Below are 23,739 nucleotides of genomic sequence, written 5' to 3'. Positions count from 1 at the left end.
TCATGTACATTACATGCAATATTACACATATATTACAGTAATCAGAAAAGAGAGGATCACCACCAGAGACAGTGCTTACAGAACAACATCTGGCATTCCACAGATACTGGGTAACTAAATACAAAATCATGTTGATCGTGAGTACATACACACAATCAAGCTAAAAAATCATTCAGAAATTCCAAGCAAAGGTTGATAAAGAGATACCTGAAAACTCTGTTCTGTATAAGTTAGAACACAACTCTATTACTAACATGCACATCAATTCTTCCAGGACGATGCTACTTAGTAACTGCTAACAGAACAAATCCAGAAAGCAGTGTTTTAATGGAAGCCACACTTTCCCTTTCCTTCTCTTGTAGTATAAGGAACTTCCCTATGTGTTCCAGCAATGTTTATGGCCTAAGATTTCAATACAGAATGAGACACAGAAAATGTGACCACACAGAATTTTATGATCAGAGTAGGAACAGAGTCAGGAGTCAAATGTCACAATAGCTCTTTTTCCTTTTATTGTCCCATTCCCTCAAAACTGTCAACTGCTGGGCTGTCAGAGTGAACTGTGCACACCCTTCAGTACCCAGGCCCAAGAACTACCTGGAGACGCTGCAGTGTGCCCGGCTTTCTATAATCAGTCTCTCTAAAGCACTGGCCCACACTGCAGTGTGGGGAAGAGAGTACTCACACACAAGTGAAGGAAATCTGATCTCTCAGACAAAATTATCTCATGCAGAAATTAAACTATTTTAAATGGAATTTGAGGTACAATTACTGCCATATTGGGCAGCACTTTACCTGCACAAATACAAGTAAGAATAACAATCTTGTTGTAGTATTAGCTTACTGGTCAGATTCCTAGTGACACCCGAAAGTCATTATTCATTTCATAAAACAGAGTAGAGTTTCTATCAAGCTTATTAAGCACAATTTGTACACTCCCTCATATGTTTATTTATTTTGAATGATTGTTTCTATAACAATGTGAAAAAAATGCACAAATATAGAAATGCATGACTTAGTTCAATGCTACTGGATAAGAAATTAACCCAACTTACTATAGTATATAGAGAATAGTGTACTGAGAAAGCAGCTGAAGCATGCTCGCTTCTGACAGCAACAGAGGAAAGAGAAGTCTTCTTACCTATGGTTTCCAACATCTTCTTCAAGATGCCAAACTATAATGATGCCAAACACCAACTAAAAGGAGACTCTGAGGAGAAAGGAAATAAAATGGAGTCATTACGTTTTAATGAAATCTAAAGACTGAAAAGTGCTTGGTGATATTACTATTCTTTTTATTAAAATGATATTGACTTAAATGTAACAGTTTCATACAGAGCGAAGAAATGATTTTAAAACATGCCTAATAGTTGCAATAATAGCATATAATGTTGAGAAGCAAGAAGGGAAGGGCTGGAAGGTTAATGGGAGGTAAACGGAAGAACTATTCCCAGTGCAGTTACAGCATGCTGGGCGGCATTCAAACACACTGTTCAGTTATTCTCCTAACCCACACTGTCTACCCACCTACAAGAGGAAACAGACCGAATAAGTCCCTTGCTTCAGGTGACATCACCAGTGTGAAGCCAAGATCACACACACACACACACACACACACACACACACACACACACACACACACACACACAGAGAGAGAGAGAGAGACACACATGCCAAGATATCTCTCTCTCTCTTTCTCTCTCTTTCTCTCTCTCTTTCTCTCTCTCTCTCCCTCTCTCACACCCCCCCACACACACACACACACACACACACACACACACACACACACACACACACACACATCTGGCTCCAGAGTACACTGTTTAAATGTTACACAGTGCTGCTCCTCACCAGGAGAAAATTTCATCTCACAACTTTCCTCTTCTTTTCCATGGTAGAACGACCATGTAAACCACTGCCTTCTCTCCTACTTCGTTCTTTGTTGCTGTGGTAAAACACTGACCATTTTTTCTTGTGGAGAACAGAGTTTATTAGGTTTCTCTCTCTCCGACATGATCCATCACAGAGCACAAACCGAAGCAGGAACTCGGACACAGAAAGTAGAGTCCATGGAAGACTCATGCTTACTGTCTTGCTCTGAAGGCTGACTCAGCTTGCTTTCTTATACAACCCAGGACCATCTGCCCAGGGGTAGCACAGTCCACAGTGGGCTGGACCCTCACACATCAATCATTAATAAGAAAAGGCCCAAGAGACAAATGCACAGGCCAATCTGCTCGAGGCATTTTCTCAATTGAAGCTTCTACTTCTAGATGATTCTTGTTTATGTCAAGTTGATTAGAAACCAACAAATAACTAACCAGCACACCTATAAAGGTTAAACCAATGAAGAAAACTATATTCAGTCTAAATAAAGTCTAAAATGAACTAAACTAGTATAGACATTCAACACAACCAACTGCCCACACAATCTGATCCAGTTGGATCTACGCATTTTTCGAACCTATCAGTAGTCCTATCAAAGAAAAATAATAGCACTTATCACCTATGTGATGTTCATATATTTTAAACAAATCACTTTTAAAATGCAATCTTTAAAAAACACTCAAGATAAAGTAAACCTACTTATATTAGTGTTTAAAACATAGCTGTTGCATTTCAAAAATTAAGACTTAATCCCCCAACAGAGAGACCCATAGAAGCAGTAGATACCAACTATCGACCATCCATAAGTTCTAGTTGTGGGCACTACACTATCAGGTTACATATAAATGGACCCAAAGTCTATTTCAATAGTCACACACTCTGAAGCACACACCAATCATTACTCAATGGACTTGGAATTGGGAAGAGACGACATCTTAAAGGTAAGGGTCCTTATATTGCCTGAAATAATGTTCCTTCAAGTACCCTACAGAGTGCTCCTCCAGTGCCTGACAGAGTGCTCCTTTGGTGCCCCACAGAGTGTTCGCCCGAAGTCACAGAGTCCTTAAGTGGGGAAGTTGGACTTGAAACCCCCTGCCTTATTTCCAAGCCTACGCTATATCCTACTGCCCCTACTTATTTAGACAGGGCTCATTATGCAGCCCTGGCAGACCTCAATCTCATTATGTAGTCCGCAAGCTCTTAATTCCATTCCCTCTCCTGCCAAGGATAAGAAACATGAACCACTGAACTCATCTTCTATCTCCCGTTTTCTATACTGTCCTGGAAAACAAAATCACAAGGTAGAGGTATTGATTTTTTAAAATTGAATGTGTGAGATGGTGTCTAAGGTGCAACCACCTGTATAAATTAAGAGAATGTAAAATCCACGGTCTGAGGAGATTACTGGATATATATTTGTACGAACCACAAAGCTGCGTATTTATAAAAAAGTATTTTCATGCGTTTCACAAAAATGCTCGCAGTGAAAGGTGGTCAGGCTAGAGGAGAGAGAAGGAAGCACTGGAGTGCTGCGTTCTTCTTTAGTTTTTACCTCGACTGAGCACATCCAGAATGAACAAACATAAGCACAATGCCTACTCAAATTTGAGCTACAGGAAAAATGACTAATTTCTTAGTATACAATTCCTGCAAAACTTTAGTGATATTTATACTAAAATCTAAAATTCAAATTTAACTGGTAATTTAATTGACAATCCTCTTATATTTGTATTTGCTTAGTAAAACTAAGACATCATTTACAATCTTAGGCCTGTGTGCTTTCTATAAACTTTTATGATAAGGACAGTTTCCCAGATCCTCAATGACCATTTCACTGCCCAACAAGGGTACATAGCACTATTTTTTTTTTTGCAAGGAATGAAAGATAAGCTAAATATTTGGCTTTATTGAGGAGCAAGCACTAATTGGCCATTTTGCTCTCTGGCAAGCTGTTCTGGAAGAATCAGACATAAACGTATGCAGTCAGTCAGTGTTTCACACAGCACATCATTCTGAATGTGGATCTCACAGCAACTAGCAGAAAACAAACACGTGAACAAAAACAAAAAACAAAACAAAATGCTTTGCTCTAGCACTTTAGTTTGCTTTCTGTTTGCTGTGAAAACACCATACCCAAACGTAATTTGGAGAGAAAGGGGTTATTTCATTTTGTAGGCTATAGTCCATCATGACAGAAAGTCAGGGCCGAACTGAAACCAAAGCAGTGGAAGGAAGCTGCCTCCTGGCTTGCTCTTCATGGATCACTCCGTTGGCTCTTACTCAGTGCAGGACCACCTGCCCATGAATGCCATCACCCACAGTAGGCTGGGCCCTCCCGCAACAATCATCAAGCAAACAAACAAATAACCCATAGGCTTGCTATAGGTCTGGCAAAGGCATTTTTAAAACTGAGGTCCTTCTTCCCAGACTGTTCCTAGCTGTGTCAAATTGATGACCCTCAAAACAAAAATTACCCAGCCGGCACAGATAGAAATAATTCTCTGGGGAGGAGCTTCAGGAAATGCTCACTTTTATAGTTAATATGCTCAATTCTTACTAAAACTTAAATAAATATAAAATAGTGAAAGCTCATTGCACCGGTTTCGTGGCTCATCACAGTAGCTCAGCACCTGCCCCTGCATTTAAATTTAGCATCTATCCTGTGCAGAGCTGCCTCAGCACTTCCTGAAGCTAGCAGACAAACGCCAGACTATAATCCCCCACAGGTAATCTGTCATATCTGCAAGAGTTTGTGAGAGCAAGGTGCATACTTTCATTTACGCTTCCGACTTTGGGATAACACTACATAACTGCTGTCTCCAAAGCAGGGGCACAGCATAGCATCTGCCCACACCACAGCTGCCCAGTAGGCGCAAGCAGCCTTTGACCAGCCTCTCCTCCTTTGAACTGTCTCCTCATTTTCTAGGCCAGGATCAAAAATGCTTTCCTCGATGCAAGTTTTATTTTCATGATCAAAGTTATAAGTCTTTCTCCATTCCTACAGTAACTGCAGAATTTGTTAATTCTAAAATTACTCCAAAGTCAAAAAAGTTTAACTTCATAAACTACTTCATGTACTGATCAATATTATCTCCTATTAAACATACTGATCAAAATTATCTCCTATTAGACATACTGATCAATATTATTTCCTATTAGACATACTGATCAATATTATCTCCTATTAAACAAACTCTTGCTTGCTACCTTTGTAGGGCTGTGAGTTAAATACCAACTTCGGGATTAGTGGAAGTTCACTAATGCTATGCTCACATGACAAATATCAGTGACGTCAATGAAAATGTAGGATGCCAAACAATGCTAACAGACAAGGAAACATGTCTCGCTTAAAATTGGCTTTCACAGGTAGCTAAAATGTTCTCATTTCAAACTCCGTCAGAAAAATAAGCTAAATTCACATATTAAAATACATCAGTAAATAAATAATTACACACATACACACATGCCTGGTGGAAAAACTATAAAACAAAATATAGCATTCTTGGAGATGGGAAACAAAGAGGAAAAGAGCATCAAACAAGAAACACAAATCAATGGACTGAAACAAGTCTGGAGATTTATAGTCACAATAAATTAAACTTATTTGTTAACGAATAGACTTACTGTCTAGTTTTTAAAAATTAAATTGAGAAGCACAGAATAGTTGTGCTCTTTTGAAAAATAAAACACTTTATAGTCTATACATATACAGTACTCAAATGGTACATCACTGGCTTAAAAGGGCACAGTCCAAACAAGAGCTGCAGTCACCTACGGGGCAGTCAACAAGTAGGGTAGCCTCAAGTCAGGGAATATCTATCTACAGGGAATTCGCCTTTCCTTCTTTCAAGTAAGCTAAACTCTTTGTGTAAGTAGATCAATAAGTGTATAAATACTTACTGGTAAAATGGTTCAATGTTTGGGATTTGTTTCCAAAAGTGACAATGACTAAGGCAATGCTAGAGTAGCTGAGAAACAAGGCCACCCCTTTTATGAACTACCTTCCTCCAAGGTGGGTATTCCCTGAAGGAACTGCCATGGAGCCATGGAGCCATGGTAGGTAGTAAGGGGCTGCTGCTGGTCACTTCTGGATTTGCATCCAACACAAAACCTTTAAAAGTTTCTTCCTCTGAAGCAATGGGTAACCCAAACATAAATCTGTTAAATTCATTCTCTTTCACATATACTGGAATGACAAAGTCACGATATATAGCAATACTAAACTATAGGAAAATGCACTAATGCACAGTCAGATAAACAAGCTCATAAGCAGAAACCATTGCTTTAACTGAGAATCCACATGCTTTAAAGAAGTTTGCACCAGGTGACGACGGTGGCTCACACCTTCAGTCCCAGCACTCAGGAGGCAAAGGTGGGCAGATCTCTGAGTTTGAGGCCCAGCCTGGTTTACAGAGTGAGTTCCAGAACAGTCAGATCTACACTGAGAAACCCTGTCCCCCTCTCCCCCAGAAAGAGAGAGAGAGAGAGAGAGAGAGAGAGAGAGAGAGAGAGAGAGAGAGAGAGAGAGAAAGATATCAATGATATTATTTCCTTTCATTTCTTAGGATTCCTACTGTTATTCACTTCCTTTGTTTTAAAACTTCCCCTCTTTTTAGGGGACAAAGATCCCATGGAAATGAGATACACAGAAAATTATAGTTTAAACATTTTATAAGTTATGGATATATTTATACAACAAATAAATTTGAACTAACAAATATTCATTAACTTTGCTTTGAATTGAAGTGGGTTTTGAAAGTTATTTTTCCTTGTTTTATTCTTTTATTTTTTGTGTATGTGTGTTTGGCCTACATGTATGTCTGCATTCATTTTTTAAACGGCTGCCTCAAGGAGAGGTATTCTTACCCCTTCAAAAACTTAAGTATTTCCTTCCTAAATTACAGACACCCCAAAACACAAAAATACTGTTTTTATAGACTTGTATCTACTTCCCGAGTTACACATTTAAATTATAATGTGTATGTTTTTAGTTAAATTCTTTTATCCTCTGCTTGTAATCTACTCCGACGTCAATTCTAGAGTTGGAAAAACCTCAACACATATGTAGCTGAGAGACACACTCACTGGCGTTGGTTCACATAAACCGGTCGTCTCTAAGTCTGTGGCTTAGAGCTGTTGCTACCCTTCAACTATAAAGCTGGTGGGACAATTTTAAAGAATACAAGGTAAATTAAATCTGCTTATAGTTATTCTATTATTTATGCCTTCCCTCCTCCTCTTCCAGCAAGTTGTTGTTGTTGTTATCCTTAAGAATCCAAAATAAACATTAAAATGGGGTTCTGATACCTTGTCTTTGGCATATCTCTCCTATTTTCTACCCACACCCCTAGATGACAGGAGCCTTCTCTGGAGTCATCTGCCCTCAGCATACTGACTCAGGAAATGGTGCTTCTAGCAGATTCACTCTCTTCTGCTCTCTAACTCCCCAGTGAAAGTCAAAGGAATTTGGATTGTTAGGCAGTTTGCCTCTGCTCACTACCACACTTTCAGGGTTAAGGGCCAAGATACCAGATGCCACACATATTTCTTGGACAGAACCAGGCAGAGGGATTCCTCCAAGGGTGGCTCTGGCAAATAAATGTGTCAATACGAGGCGATTCCAGATCCAGCCAGGAACCCACAGAACAACTCACTTCTGCCACTGTTTTCTTTGGAGACCTCAAACCCACAGAAGGATAAACTCTGTGGCCTCAGGTGTAATTCCTATACTGGAAATTAATTCTCTGGGGAAGTTACTCCTGGTGCTTGCTGTTTGTCCTTTTGCCTGCCTGGAACAAGGCAATTCCCCAGTGAGCCTGAGCACAGTGTGTCCTTGGTGCTAATACAATGCATGGAGAGGCAAGCATCCCCATGGACACAGAACGCAGCTGGCAGTTGGTCTGCAAGAGTTCGTAGTGACAGAAGGAGGGGCTGGTACTGAAGATGTCTGTCATTCCTTGGCCTCCTACTCAGTCACAGGATTTCCATTGAGTTGGTGAGAGGGGAGAGCCAATCCCGAGGCAGAACAATATGTGGCTTTGTCAACTCTAACAGAGGCATTCCTCAGTGGAGTTCTAAAAGGTAGTGAATAGAGACAAACCTCACTGAAAAACACTATGGAATTAGGACAGTGGGGAGAGGAGGGAGGCAAGGTTCTGTCTAACAACCTCAAGTATATACAATTCTTCCAATGTCATTTTCTACGGTTTTCTTTCTAGCTCTTAAGAGTAACTCTATTGCAAACATTGTCCACTATTTCCCAACATGTTTCTCCAGTTCTTGAATCTTTCCTACAGAAATCAGGGGTGTCCTCTCTTATACCGCCTACGTAGTTACCCTGAGCTACAAAACACTGCACGTAATTAGATATTTTTATCCTTCCTCATCAATCAGTGCTTCTACATTCCCTTTGTGACTTCCATGATCTCCCTTTGCTGGATCTGGATAGGAGTAAAGAGAAAGTTTACAAGTTACCTCAGGAAAAGGCAGGCTCATGTTTCTGATCAGCAGTTGTCTGGTAAGAAAACAACACTTTAGAGCTATAACTAATGTGGCCATTTTCTCTCCCATGCTTTGCTTGTGGTGACTAATGGGTTGTGAGCCCTCTTGGTTGAGTTCCAGGTCTCTTCAGGGAAGAGCGGGCTGTGAGGGAGTTGAGAGTTTTGAGTGAGCATACCCTCACTGTCTAAGCCCATTCTTTATGGTGCTTTCCAGAGAGTTCTTCAAAACCCTCAAATTCAGCTGGTATAATGCATCAACACTTTCTTTCACAATTATTAATGATGGATTATTTTAAAATAGTAAAATCTCTATGTTTTATGTCTAAGCCTGCTAACACCAGATTTTATAGACACAGAAGCATACCACCAGAGATGTTAGTGAAGCCTCATTACATGCCTCTTGATACCAAAACTGACATACAAAGAGTTTACATTATAAAACATCAAACTTATTTAAAATTATTTTGGCTACAAACAAATTTGGAAATGGGGGGGGGGGAAGAAGGAGGAAAGATTAAAGCCCTGGCCATATTCTGCATAATTTTTCCAATGAAAAAGTAGCCCTACTCCTCAGGCATAATCCTCCATCAAACACTCCTTTAAACGTATTTCCACTGAAATATCTAAAGTATAGGCAGGGTTGTAATCTACAAATGAGCGCAACAGTCCATCTATTCGGAGCTTTACAAATATGCTGCTCACTAACGGCAGCTAATACAATTGCAACGTGCAGAGCATGGTGTTGCACACCTTTAGTCCCAGTGCTTAGGAGGCAGAGGCAGGCAGAACGCTGTTAGAAGCCAGCTTGGTCTACTTGGAGAGTTCCAGGATAGCCAGGGTTACACAGAGAAACCTGTCTTACTATATACAACTGAACTGTCTGTGAACTACGTATCCTGTCCCTGTCCCCTTGAGCTGATGATATGTGCTCATCACAGATGCTTTCAGACAGAGGCTCAGGAGTCAGTGTTTCCCCCATGCAGACAGCCTGTAAACAACAGAGCCAACGTGTAGATAGATCCAACCTGGGAATCCACAGTCTAGGAAGTCCACAGCATCAAGTCCCACTTCTGGCTTCTAACAGTCATGATATAGGACAGGCAACATTTACAGGCTTTCAGATTAAACAACTCAGGTAGCTGGGCTTTCCGAGTTTCATAGTTGCATTTTTAGTTAAGTCTCTTGAATAAACAATTCACTTTCTTAATTATGTGATGCTAGGCTGAGTACTGTCCTCTTTGAGTTGTTCTAACCACTTGGTAAAGTCAGCTATAGCTAACATTTGCAAATGCCTACAAGCAATAGACATACAAAACTATTTTGATTACTAATTTGTATCTGACGTAATGCCTGTATATTAAGTTCTGTATTTTTGTATTTCCAACAGCTATGACAATAAGTCCTTAATTTAATCAAAGTTCCTCACTTCTAAAGTAAGAACAGCAAACTGCCCCATTACTATCCATGTGGCAAAGCCAAAGGTTTTATGACACCTTTCCCACTTACTGAAAACTCCATTTTGTATATAGTATGATGTGTGTCTGTATCTGTGTGTCTGTGTGTTCACATCATGTGTATAAGAGTGCATATGTGCCTATGTATTTGGAGGCCTGAAGTTGACATTGCCATCATCCTTGACAGATCTCTATTTTTTAATTGATGCAAGGTCTCTACCTGAACACAGGGTTCATGGACCCCCATCAACTCCAGCCAGTCCTCTGGCTTCCAGTTATCAGACTAAGGAGATCTTCAGTGTTGCCTGGATTATTTACATAGGTTCTGAGTATACAAACTCTGGTCCTTTTTCTTGCATGGAAGTACTTTGTCATCTCCTAAACCAGGAACACCTTTTATACTACCTACAGTCCTAAAAAATGATCCCCTGCCCCTTGGGGATTGAAGGAAGTAGAACTCAACCTGACAAATTGTAAAATCAGTTTAGTCTAAGTACTGAGACATAAAGTGTTATTAACCAGAGATTAGTGGAAAGAGCTTAGTTCTGATGTACAGCAAGACACAGAGAAGCAACCGTTGGTGGGAAGGAAGAGCTTGTAATAAAGTGAAAAAGCTGAACATGCACAAAGACACACGGAGCAAAGCATGTGGATTGACTGTCAGGGAGAATAGTCAGCACTTAAAAATGTTACAGAGCTATCAGACGTTTTTATTACAATATCCATCATATAAAATAAATTGATGGTATTGGTTGCTTTAGAAAATCAACCAAAAAATAAAAATATACATATTAACCTAGAAATGTAGACATTGACAGAAATTAACAAGTCCAAAATTAACAACTGTATTATTTCATCAAGTATTAACTAAACACTGAAATCTTCCTAGATATGGGGCATCAGGAGAATTAGCAACAAGCTCAGAGTCCAGGTTTTCCACTCTCCTTAAAAGACTACTTTATTCCATCTCACCCTCCCCTCCTCCTCTTCTCTTTTCCTATTCCAATAAGACACAGAGAATCTAACTTTCTTCTCCTGTTGTGTTGACAAGATACCCTGAAAGACAACTCAAGAAGGAAAGGTTTCTTTCAGTTCACATTTCAAGGGTCCATTCCATCCTGGTAAAGAAGTCAGAGCAATAGGAGCTTGAAGCAGATGACTACAGCATGGCGGCTGGACACTCAGAAGGCAGAGCCCTCAGTACCTACCTGTGCTCAAACTCAGAAAACAAAGAGCCCTCAATGCCTCTGCTCAAACTCAGAAAACGAAGAGCCCTCAATGCCTGTGTTCAGTTCACTCCTTCTTTTTTCTACAGTGAGGGATCAACCCAAGAAATGGTGACACCTACTTTTAAGATGGGTCTTCCCACCGCAGTTTAACCTAATCAAGAAAATACTGCACTGCACAGGTGTGCCGAAAAGCTTGTCCCATGAGTATGTCTACATCTCGTCACGGTGGCAGTCAACAGTGGTGACACAGGCTTTATACATGCTAGAAAAGCGCTCTAGCCACATTCCTCGCCATCAGATAAAAGAAGACACTGGTATTGTTCAGTGTGATCAAGCATGAAGCTTTCTTTCAAACAGTTTTTACTGATAGAATAATTCTCAAACGTCATTGTACATTTTTAAATACTCATGTTTCCAACCTTAAGCCTCTTGCTTTCCCATGTGTACATTTTACATCGACTTTTTCTTCACAAAAAGTTAGGGACCAGTGCTTACATATTTTCACATATAATTTCAATCTTTTTTAAAAATAAAAGATGAATACCCAAACTGTATAAAAATCTTCATGCCTGGCATGGTGACTTAAAGCACGAGAATGGCAGAGAATAAGGACATAACCCTATGTCTGAGGCCAGAGCAGAGTGGAGGCCAGCACCATGCTGTGATGTGCTAGGCACCCAACACTGTCATCGTCGGGAATCAATAGGAATCTGAAGATGGGATACATCAACCCCTCCCTGGAGGATGAACAGAGAAAAGAAGGGATCCAAGAAGGAAAGGAATCTTTTGTTGAGGAACAGATACTTGCTAAGGCCAGAAACCGTAAAGAATTCAGAAGATCACATGACAGCATGGTGACGGCTCCCAGTAAGGTCCTAAGAGGAGCCTGGAGAGCACCGCTTCCTCGCCCTGCCTGGGACTGGCCTGTGGGCGGAGCAGAGCATACACGGCTGAAGGCTGCAAATGGGAGACATTAAAACTTATATTTTAAAAAAACACCAACTTTGGAAGTAGGGTAAATAATTTACCAAAGAAAGAAAAGCAACAGCGGTGCTACAACAACACAGAACAGAAAAACAAAGCAAACAAACAAGCAAAAAACCACTGGGAGTCCAGCGCAGGGAAACAGCAAGAATAAAACAGAAAGATGGACACATTCATAGAAACAACTCAAAAGACTCAATCAAACCCAGGAGCCGGGGGGCAAAGGAGTCAGGCAAATGACATCAACAGAGTTTGACTCTTAGAGTTGTTAATCTGAGATGCTAGATATACTGTGAGGCCTGTTAGCTGAAAAAATAGCAGCAAAGAGGACTTTCACAGCTTCCTAGATGGCTGGAAATGTGTTCCTTATAGACACACTGAATTTGAAGTGGTTCTAGAAAATAGCAAATAATAGAGGATAAATTGCAGCAAAGCACAGCTGATCATTCAGTTGTTTCCTTTTTCCTCTGGAAATAGATCTACAGCAGACCAAACCTTCACAAACCTGCTGAATAATGCACACAGCAGACACTGCACTAACGTGTGCTGAATGGCATCTAGAGGACACATTGCATGAACGTGTGTGAGTAACCAATTATTCAAGAAAACAACCCGAGGCTGGAGAGATAGTGGCGAAGAGTGACCATTGTCTTTGCAGAGGACCTTGATTCAGTGCCTACACAGTGTGCATAAGTTAACCACATCTTTTCTTTACCTCCAAGGGTACCAGAAACACATATGGTGCACACATATATATATATGTGTGTGTATAATATATGTATTTCAAAATACTGGTGCACATAAAAGTTTTTTAAAAGTTTAAGGAAGAATAACTTGGGGACACTGAGTGGATAATCAGTGGTCTCTAAACAGTTGCTCAACACAAAGACCAATGAAGAGGGCAAAGGCAAAGGAGAGAATTGAGAAATGAGGTTAAAATGAAGCAGAGAGAGAGAGAGACTGGAAACACATAGCTCTAAATGGCTGTCTCTATCTCCTCCTTTCCCTCAGAGCTCAGGGAACCTGTGGAAGAGGAGGCAGAGTGTCTAAGCCGGAGAGGATGAGGACACTAGAGAGCCTCTAAATCAACTGAGCAAAGCTCATAGGAACTCAGGGACACTAAAGCAGCATGCACAGGGCCGATATGGGTCTGCACCCTCATACATCTGCATACACATCACAGATTTTAGTTAGGTATTCTTGTAAGATTCCTGAGTGTCTCTGATTCTTGTGCCACCTCTTAGGGCTCTTTTCCTTCTGTTGGTTTGCATTCTCCAACTTTAATGTGATTTTTTTTATCTTATATTTTATTTTGTTAGCTTGTATTGTTATCTCTTAGAAGTCTGTTCTTTCCTAATGAAAGACAGAAAGGGAGTGGACCCATTAGAGAGGAGAGGTGGGGAGGAACTAGGAGAAATGGCAGGAAAACTGTAATCAGGATGTAGTGTATGAGAAAATAATCTATTTTTAACAAAAGGAGGGGGAGAACTGAGATTAGAACTCCAAGAGAAACAGATATTTGAAAATATAATACTTGATGTAAGAATCATCCTAGTGATAGTGGATATTAGCCCAAATGTTCAAATTACCATGAAACTCAAGAAGGATGACCAAAATGCAAATTCTTCACTCCTTCTTTAAAAGGGGAACAAGAATATCCTTGGGAGGAGATAGGGAGGCAAAGTTTAGAACAGAGACAGAAGGAACACCCATTCAGAGCCTGCCCCACATGTGGTCCATACATATACAGCCACACAATTAGACAAGATGGATGAAGCAAAGAAGTGCAGGCCGACAGGAACTGGATGTAGATCTCTCCTGAGAGACACAGCCAGAATACAGCAAATACAGAGGCGAATGCCAGCAGCAAACCACTGAACTGAGAATGGGACCCCTGTTGAAGGAATCTTAGAAAGGACTGAAAGAGCTTGAAGGGGTTCAAGACCCCATATGAACAACAATGCCAACCAACCAGAGCTTCCAGGGACTAAGCCACTACCCAAAGACTATACATGGACTGACACTGGACTCTGACCTCATAGATAGCAATGAATAGCCTAGTAAGAGCACCAGTAGAAGGGGAAGCCCTTGGTCCTGCCAAGACTGAACCCCCAGTGACCGTGATTGTTGGGGGGAGGGCGGTTATGGGGAGGATGGGGAGGGGAACAGCCATATGGAAGGGGAGGGGGGCTAGGGGGATGTTGGTCAGGAAACCGGGAAAGGGAATAACAATTGAAATGTAAATAAGAAATACCCAAGTTAATAAAGATGAAAAAAAAAAGAATTATCCTAGTGGTAAAACTCTCTTAGTCTCCTCATGCTGGAGCATGCTTAACAGACCGATTTGTAATTTTTACACTTATAAAATGATTGCTGCCAAACAAGAGGCAGGGGACAGTATTTACATTCAATTAAGCCAGGTCTGGTGACATAGATCACAAATCTCCACTACTCAGGATAATCAGATGTTCAAGGTCAGCCTAAGCAATCTAGAGAACCCTTCTCAAAGAGAAGGTGGGGGTGGGGCATTCGGAGATGGTTCACAGTGGGCAGTTTGCTGTTCAAGTGCTGGGAATGCAAAAAAAAAAAAAAGAGTTCACACTCATACCAAATATGACTCATTTGATAGAACTTTGGTCCTTGCACTAATTTTAAAAAATGCTGATAGGAAATAGTCTTGATAATTAAAAGTAGGGGAAATCAAAGTAGTCTAATTAAAAAGTCAGTGATCTAAAGGGTAAATTTAACAAGCCTACCAGAATAAACAATATTCTCATAAGCCCCAAGATGGAATAAAGCTCACATATTATGGAATGATGGAATATTTAAAAGAGAAAAGTCTGCCATGATCTTAGTCACTAAACCAAAGCAAATTTACTTTTGGATCTTCTTAATTATATAAGCACACACCCAGGAAGATCAAATCTGACCAGAAGCATTTCCCATGATCTGTAGTGAATAAGTGCTAGACAGAGCCCTACACTGCTGTGAGAACAGAGATTCTGTCTAAACCCTAGGATAACCAGCTCAGTCCTCAGAACCAGGACTGCTAGGAGCTGATTCAGCAAAGGGTGGCAATGTCTAGCTTCCTGGCAAGGTTCCAAGTAGTTCAGATAAGGAAAAATTTATTTAAAAATTATAAGGCAATATGACCCTGAACACGAACTTTAGGTATGTTAGGCTAAATTAGCATCAATTCAGTGCCCTAATTACTGATTCGCTACCATGATAAACTCCATATTTAGCTACCAAATGCAGTTCTCTAGCAATCTTGTGGTTCACCTTTACAAGTGATTTTATTTTTCTTTCTGGAAAAAAAATTTTTTTTGCTTTTTCAATAAGCGTGTCTTTTTACTTAAATAACTCACCTACCACTTAGCTATATTCATTAACTGTGCTTTACTAACACTGAAGAGACCACACCTGATTTTAAGATGCTGTTTTCTGTGTTTTCTATCACACTTTCAACTAAGTGGTCAGAAAGCAGAAACAAACACATAAAGACTTTTACAACCCAGCTGGACAGGTGTCCTTCCAATGCCTGTGTTCCAGGCACTTCTAAGGCTGAGGAAGGAGGCTCCCAGCCTGACAATGATATCTTTCCTCAAAAGACCAGACAAAAACAACCCAAGAAATGCTGGATGGATGCCGCCAGCAGAATACTTTGTCCAGGCACAATGACGCAGCTTCTTTTGACCACATCTTTCCAGCAGCTTAGATGTATGATTTAAAGTGCTGTGTTTACCAGTAGCTAGGAGCCAGCATATCTATTCAGCTTCTGAAATACAGCAAGTTCTAAATGATGATACGCTGTGTGTAAAGTATAGCAATGACTGCAGGACTTTTTTTTTTTTTTTTTTTTTTTTGAAAAGAGGAAGACAAACATCTGTAGTTTATATTTTATTGCATATTTAAATAATATTTTGAAGAAATTGTAATAAACAAAATAAATTGTTGAAATAAATATCATCTATTTTTGCATTTCTCTATACCGTGGTTCCTAAGAGTTTTTAAGATTATCTGTTTGAGATGGTCCTGGGTTACAGCACTTGCTGCTCTTGCACAGCACCAGGTTTCCATTCCCAACACCCACATCAGTCAGCTCCCAACTGGCTGTCACTCCGGTCCCAGATCAGACAACCTCTTCTGGCCTCGCATCAGCCCACAGGCACCTGCATCTACACATGCACTGCACCACACACACACACACACACACACACACACACACACACACACACACACACACACACACACCCACCCCCTCCTCTCTCTTCCCCATTTTCACACCATGCACCTGCATCTACACACACACACACACACACACACACACACACACACACACACACACACACACACACCTTTGTAATTACATATGTTTCCTACCTTTGTTGAAAAGGCCTGATCTAGAATAAAATAGGTTTTCAGCTCATCCTATCTCTAATTCTTGGTATACTCAATGGTCTCAAATGGAACATTTACAGAATAGGTATTATTTGTATAATCCTAACAGCAAACCATTCCTTTACTGGTTAAAGCCTTATATATTCTTCTTGTATGCTTTTATATGGAATTACAGATAACTCTAACAAAATGACTTTTAAAATACTAAAAATATGCACACACATGAAAACAACTTTGGCAGAGAGCCTGGAAATAAAACAGCACTCGCTATATTATAAATATATAATATATAATATGAATATATGCTATGCTCAGAGGAAGGATTTATTCAATTATTTACTCTGATTTATTCACCTTATATTATTAAAAGTTAAGGATCTTGGATCCTGTCATTTTAAGATACCCAGTAGTATTTCTGTAACATCTAGTAAAAACGCTGAAATTCTATGACTACCCAACAGTAGCCTGACCTTAGGAAGACTGAAGACACACAGCCAAGTATAAAAGTCTGATGCACACTGAGACACAGGACTCAGAATACACTCTCCTAACATATGCTCCTTTGGCATAAGGATTATTTTGATGTGAGGCAATGAGTACCAGAAGACACAACAACTTACCTTGACTCTCCCTTCTAACCCAAGTGGAGCAAAAATTCCCTCTCTTTTAAATAACACAAACTTACTGTTGTAATACATATAGCCTTTATTGTTACTAGTAAAGATGTCATTAGCCTTTCACATGCCAAATAAAATCAATTCCTACTGTACACACCAGAAACACATGCACACAAACACACAGACCTACAGACACACAGACACACACAGGCCTATCTGTCACCTCGGTTTAACCACTTGAGGTATTCATTTCTGTGTAGCCTTCTTGCAAGTAAAATTAGAAGCATTGATTATGTGCGTCTGATCTTTCTGCCACTAAGTCTGTCTTTTGCTGTTTCAATTTATAGTTCTCAACTACAGGACCTAAGAGGTTCTATAGCTGAAGTCACCACTCAACTACAAAAGTAAAAATAAATACACTTCAACTGAATAGTGAACGTACAAAAGAATCCTAAGCCACTAAATTCTCCTAATTGTATATCCAGATTCAGTGAACTAGTAGAGAGCAATGAACAGGACTAAGTCGTAACTATGACCTTAAATTACTTTAGTTTGAACTCTAAAAGAATTACATAGTGAAAAAGCTGTGGCCTTCTGTATAACCAATCCATTCAGTTGAGTCAAGCTCTGTGAGTGCGGACTCATCTGCAGCGACGGAGAGCACATTGCTGGTCCCTGAAGAAGGGGGTGGGCGGTAAGGAAGGTAGAAAAGAAACAAAAGGGCCATAAGGAAACCTTTTAGAGTAACAAATATACTAAATAGCCCCGTGCCTCCCTAAGAAAACAAGAACCTCCTGGGTTGAACAAATATTCAGGCTAGAAAGCAATAATAATTCAGCCCCAGATAAACTATCCTGTTGTCTCCTAACAGCTACAAGAAAGACTAAAAGTGCTTGCTGACATAGCCTGATCCAATCTATACTCAGCGACCTTCATAATGAGCAGCACTGCAATGCTGTACGTGTGTACATGTATGTACATATGTATCAATGCATATGTACACGTCCCTGTGTATGCTTGCCTATGTGAAGGAGTTGTATGAGCCTGTAGAAACCAGAGGTACACCTCAGGTGTTTTCCTTTATCCCTTTCTATATTTGAGATAGTCTCACTGAATTTAAGAGTTCATGGACTTGCCTTGGCTAGCTGGCCTATGAGTTCCAGAGAGCCTCCTATCTCTAACCCCTCTACCCTTGATTGAATGTATGGCCCTGCTATTGTATTTACATGCATGTATTTAGATGCATGGTGGGGATCTCCACCTTTGATTCCCATGATGAAAAGGCAATCAGTTTATCAACTGAGCCATCTCTCCACCAAATCCCATGTCATACTTTTCAAATCAGGTACAGAATGACTACACTCCGCACTCCCAAGAAAACTGTGAACATGGTAGAGAAAGAGAAAGGAGGCCAGGCAACACTCTACTAGACTTTTCACAGGACACACCACACACACACACACACACACACACACACACACACACACACACACACACACACACTAAGCTACCTTTTCTATTCATATCTATAACCCTTCAAAAGGAATTATGAAAAATACAACTATGTACATGGTAATTAAAGAAATTACCTATCACCTATATACTCAGAACTACCAATCATAAATATTCAACAGAATCATTTTTGTTAAAATGTGTGTTTATGTGTGTATGTGTGTTTAGTTTACTGTCTATGTTTTCCTTTCTCACTTTTCCCTCATGCATTTATTTACAATATCTTAGACCTGGAGATAAAATAGTTTATCAGAATAAGAATATTAAATAAATAAAGATAAGAATTCCCTAAACCCAAGAAGTCTAACTACCATATGCAAAAAGACAAAAGACAGGAAGGAAAGAAAGTGTCAGAACGTTAGTCTATGTTTCCTCTGTTGTTTCATTGGCTTTCCTTCACCCAGATGTCCACAACTGGAAGAATGGCTTTCACATGTCTCTAAATCATCAAATGTAATTTCAAAATCCAAATGAGAGTTTTGTCATCTGATCACATATGATCACTCTGCCTTTTTAATCTTCTATTTGTTTTTCTAAAAGGGGGAATCTTCAAAAGGGGAGAAGATTATGACTAAGAATAGGCCACAAAACACACATGGGACACAGGTTCTAAGTCAATGAGATTGTACTAGGTGTAGTAGTATGCTCCTACATAATCCCAGCACCACCGAGGTGGAGGCAGAAGAATCAGGAGTTCAAGGCCAACCTGAAATACATAGTGAATCAGGTTAAGCTGAGGCTACATTAGACCCTGACTCAAGAACCAGGATGTTAATTAATTTAACCAAATTGTGTTATTTTAATCAAACACAAAACTCATCATGCTTACATTAATACTTTCTTCTTTACTGAATCTGTTTTATTATTTTTAAGGCTCAGAAATATTTTAAGAAAATTATGCTGAAGATAGAACTAATGTTCTTCAGAAAGGAAAAACCCCTAGATACACAGTACCCAGCGAACACTTAGGGAAAGCAGTAGGCCTTGGGCCAGAGATGAACTAGCCTTTCCTCAAATAGCAGTCTCCCTTTCCTACCAAGCATCACATTACCACAACAATGCTCAGACTACCCAGCTGCCTCCTCTCTGTCCTCTCTCCTTCACCCTGGGCCAGCCTATCCTTCTGTTTCTAATCAGCTTACAGGCTGGGTTTCTCCAAGAACTTTCTTATGGGAGAAAGAATACATCCTCTTCTTTCAAACTCATGGGAAATCCAAATCCTTACCACCTAAGCATATGACTACTATATTTGGAGAGTTTCTTAAAAGAAATAATTAAAGTAAAATGGGGTAATCAGTGGCCTTAACTAATGAGACCAGGCATTTTCTTAGGAAGAAAACAGGTCAACACACAGAAAGGAAAAAACATGAAAAAATACAGAGAAGTTAACAAGGCAAGGAAACAGAAACCAACCAAATGCCACACTTGTTGATTGCCGTGCTTGGGAACCAAGGACATCACTTCCTGTTATCACCAGCAGATATATTATAGTTCTCCAGCTGTAGAGTCCAGTACACCAGACTGGAAATGGGATGCTGTTTACTACACACACACACACACACACACACACACACACACACACAGTGGCTATGGACGAGAGCAATGGGTAGAAGATGCCACAAGAGTTTGGAAGGACATGACAGGAGAGCCTAGACTGCTTTGAAGGGGACAGTTGGTAAAACAAGGACATTTGGATGACTTTTCTGAGATCACAGATAAGAATGAAAAACACTGGGAAAAACAAAACTCCAGCTGCACATCCATCCATGCTTCCTACCACTTTCCCTTGACCCAAACTTTCAATTCTACTCTAGAAGTCTACAAACTGATATTCCCCTCTAGTTCCTGCCACCCACCTCCTTCCCAACCATTTCACCTACAGGTCTATGCTCTCTTCTTTATGAGAAACACTAACTTACCTTAACAGCAGCAACAACAACAAAACTATTATCACTTCATCATGTCAAACAACCTAAGACCCTTTGGCCGCTCTTTCTGAAGACCACACGCAAGGGCTTTCTATCGTCGACTGTGATCAGTAAAGACATCAAGCTTCCAGAACACTGTATTTATTTTGTATGCCTCCTTCTGACCCACCTCCAGTCCTGCCACTGCTTAATCTGATGCAACAAGTCTCCAAAGCTTGCTATCTAATTACTTCATAGCCACCATATTGAGGGCACCTGATTAATTAGCACTGATTTCTCTGCCCACTCTTTCTCCTATGGAGGCCCACTAAAGTTATCTAACTAATTACAATATAACAAATTTGCCATACTAGTTTCTCAAATTTCTGTAAATACTGTTCGGTACCCAAAGCTTAAATTTAAAAGAGAAAAATACCTGTCTTATCCGCAAACTGATGCTTGAAACAATTTAACTATATTTACCCAAGGAAATTCTACCAAATGTCTATTTTTACAAACCCACCGAAGTGAGACACATCCCCCGGACAATCTAGCAATCCTGAATTCACTGCAAATTCATCTGTTTCTTCATTCTTGAGTGTAGACCTTCCTCTGGCAGATGGGGTGTTTATTCCACTGTATTTGGAGGCACGTCCAGTACAGTGTGTCAACTTTGCCTCAAAGTATTCGATGAAATTCAAAGTATGTTGACCATAATATAAATGTAAAATGTGTAGCCAATCTGCGACTCAACTCAAGTCAAATCTATGATGACAAACTTGGGATGTACTCTGCAAAATAATCTTTCACTAATTCATGGAAGCCACTTACTATTGCTCAGAAGCTTCTACACCCCTCCCAGCTAGTCTTACCTCCAAAACATGTATCCAAGATTTCATACGGAAACCACTTTGCCTACTTTAGTTAAATGTTGAAAGTGCCAAGCACTGAATCAATGCAAATTTGCATTTCTGAAATTATCGCTCTAGAAACCTCCAACCAGCAGGGAAGTATGCTGTATAGACAACCTTTACTCCCTCATAGTGTTCCCTAGTTAGAAAGCATCTGAAATTCAAAGAAACCCCCCAGGGACTCAGACAGGAATTTGGAGCACCCTAAAAACAAACTTAACTCCCTCACCAAGCCTCATCAGGGTTCTGTGGTAAAAGAATAATGTGGAGGAAGAAAGAAAACCAGAAGAAACTAGAAGAATCCAAGGGAAAAAGAACTCGTGAAAGACAAAGTGCACATATGTGCTGTAATCAATATGTTGAAGAAAAAAAAGTCCCATCAATTTTTGCTTTTTTTGTATTTAAATGGGGCGAGGAAGATAAGACAAATTACAGAGCATCCCAAATTAGCTTTCCTAGATCCTGGGACACATAGACCAGGTGCACTTAATCAAAACTTTATATTAGAAGTTCAAATCAAAGGCGTTCAAAGTTTAATTTTATTAGAGTTTTAAATGCAATTGCTAATCTGGATTCTATCAGCCTCTAAAACAGTAAGATACTAAGTTGGATAACTTGACCGCTATGAAATCATCATCTCTGAACAAATTCTACACGCAAAAACCTCCCATACCCCTAGAACCAACGCCCCCTCCTGTGTTCCCAGATTACTCATTTTATAAAGGGCATCCTAAACGAAGGTCTATGGACACACAAAGGTGATGTCGACTGCACAGCTGTCCTACAGCACAGGATGAGGTGGCCTGGGCTCAGTTCTCAGATTCATCCCCTCAGGACACTGAAACAACGCCTCCGTGAGGAGTTTTCCCTCTAGCTGGTGAAGTCACGGTCCTCTTATCTGATGCTAGAAGGAAACCCCAGCCTCCGCCCGCAGGCCTGCCTGTCCGCGGCGTCCTCCCCCAGCAGAGCAACCCCCTAGCGCCCGCCCAGGCTGCCACTCCTCCTCCTCCTCCTCCTCCTCCTCCTCCTCCTCCCTCCTCCTCCTCCTCCTCCTCCTCCTCCTCCTCCTCCTCCTCCTCCTCCTCCCTCCTCCCCTCCTCCTCCACCTCCTCGCCCTCCTCCTCCTCCCCCACCTCCTCCTCCACCTCCACCTCCTCCTCCTCCTCCACCTCCTCCTCCCCTTCTCCTCCCGCCTACTGGGGAAGGAACTACCCAGACCCTGAGCCCCTGGAGAATAGCAACCCAGGGGCACCATCGCGCCCACGAAGCAGGGCTCCAACACAAAAGCGCCTCCCGCACGCTTCCCCACCCCCACCAGGCCCCGGCCCTCCCGCACTCCCCGGGCCCGCGCACAGCAACAGGCGCGCAGGCCGCGGGGAGAGCACAGCAGGGAGCGCGCAGCCGGGGAAACTTCCAGAGTCCCGGGGGCAGGGCTCGGGCGGGGCCGCTTACCCTGCTCGCCGGCCTGGAGGAGACTTCCAGGGTGGGTAGAGCGCTCGGCTCCTCTCCGCTTTAACCACGGCCCCAAGAGCTCTGTGTGGCGGGAACGCTCACGCGTAGCCGGGGAACTGGAGCCCGCGGCCGGCCAGCCTCGCTGCGCGCCGACCAGGCTCCCGGAGGCCGCGGGGCTGCGGGAAGCCGTGACGCCGGCGGGGAGCGCTGGCCAATCAGGGGCGCGGCCCAGCCGCCGCCGGGATGGAACGACCGGCGCCCGGGCCGGGGCCCGCGTGGTGACGGACAGCGCGAAGGCGGCGGGGCGTGGGGCAGGCTCCTAAATGTGACTTCCAAAGGAAATGCCTTCTTCTTTAAGTATAGCATTTCCCTAATATTGCGCGGGAAATACTTGCTCTCCAGTGTTGCTGATATTTTATCAAAAATAATTGAACTGGGCTAAGAATGCAGCGTTTTATGCTCCCAGCCCAGGTCTCTAGTTGCAGTTCTATTTCTCGGTGAGAACTGCCCTCTGCATTCCTGGCCTGTGGAGAAACGAGGTGGCCAAGGGAAGTCCTTGTTTGAGAAGTTACTTTGCACATCAAGATGCATTCTTAGCCTGGTGAGCCAATTAAAAGAATCAGCAAACTCCTGAGAAGAGCTCAGAGTTGTCTGCCGCTGGGGGTGGTGGTTGGGAGGGGTGGTAGTGGTGGTGGTGCTGGTACATTTCTGTTGACCTCAGTTCTGAGTCCCACAATCTACCCCAGCCCTACACCTGTTAAAGAAAATACAGCTCTCTCTTTTTTCTAAGTCTAATATTAGAGTGTGCAATTTAAAACTCTCAGAATTTAGAATTGCGTTATAATTTTATTTTGTCTACTAAAAAGCAATTTGAGAATTTGAGTT

General features: G+C 41.3%; 1 protein-coding gene across 1 annotated transcript in view; it reads right to left on the bottom strand.

The window, feature by feature from the left end:
• Mpdz (multiple PDZ domain crumbs cell polarity complex component) overlaps positions 1-23,044 on the bottom strand; it is a 147,420-nt gene extending 124,376 nt beyond the window's left edge. The window contains exons 1-2 of the mRNA XM_032902440.1: positions 22,855-23,044; positions 1,142-1,210 (exon numbers count right to left, since the gene is read on the bottom strand). Coding sequence (XP_032758331.1) covers positions 1,142-1,157 — 16 coding nt within the window. The 5' untranslated portion in view covers positions 1,158-1,210; positions 22,855-23,044. The remainder of the gene's footprint in view (positions 1-1,141; positions 1,211-22,854) is intronic.
• Positions 23,045-23,739: the final 695 nt, after the last annotated feature.

The sequence above is a fragment of the Rattus rattus genome, chromosome 1, assembly GCF_011064425.1.
Source record: "Rattus rattus isolate New Zealand chromosome 1, Rrattus_CSIRO_v1, whole genome shotgun sequence".
Classification (NCBI taxonomy): Eukaryota; Metazoa; Chordata; class Mammalia; order Rodentia; family Muridae; genus Rattus; species Rattus rattus.
Note: the sequence above shows the minus strand (reverse complement) of the source record. Positions and strands in the feature narration are given on the sequence as shown.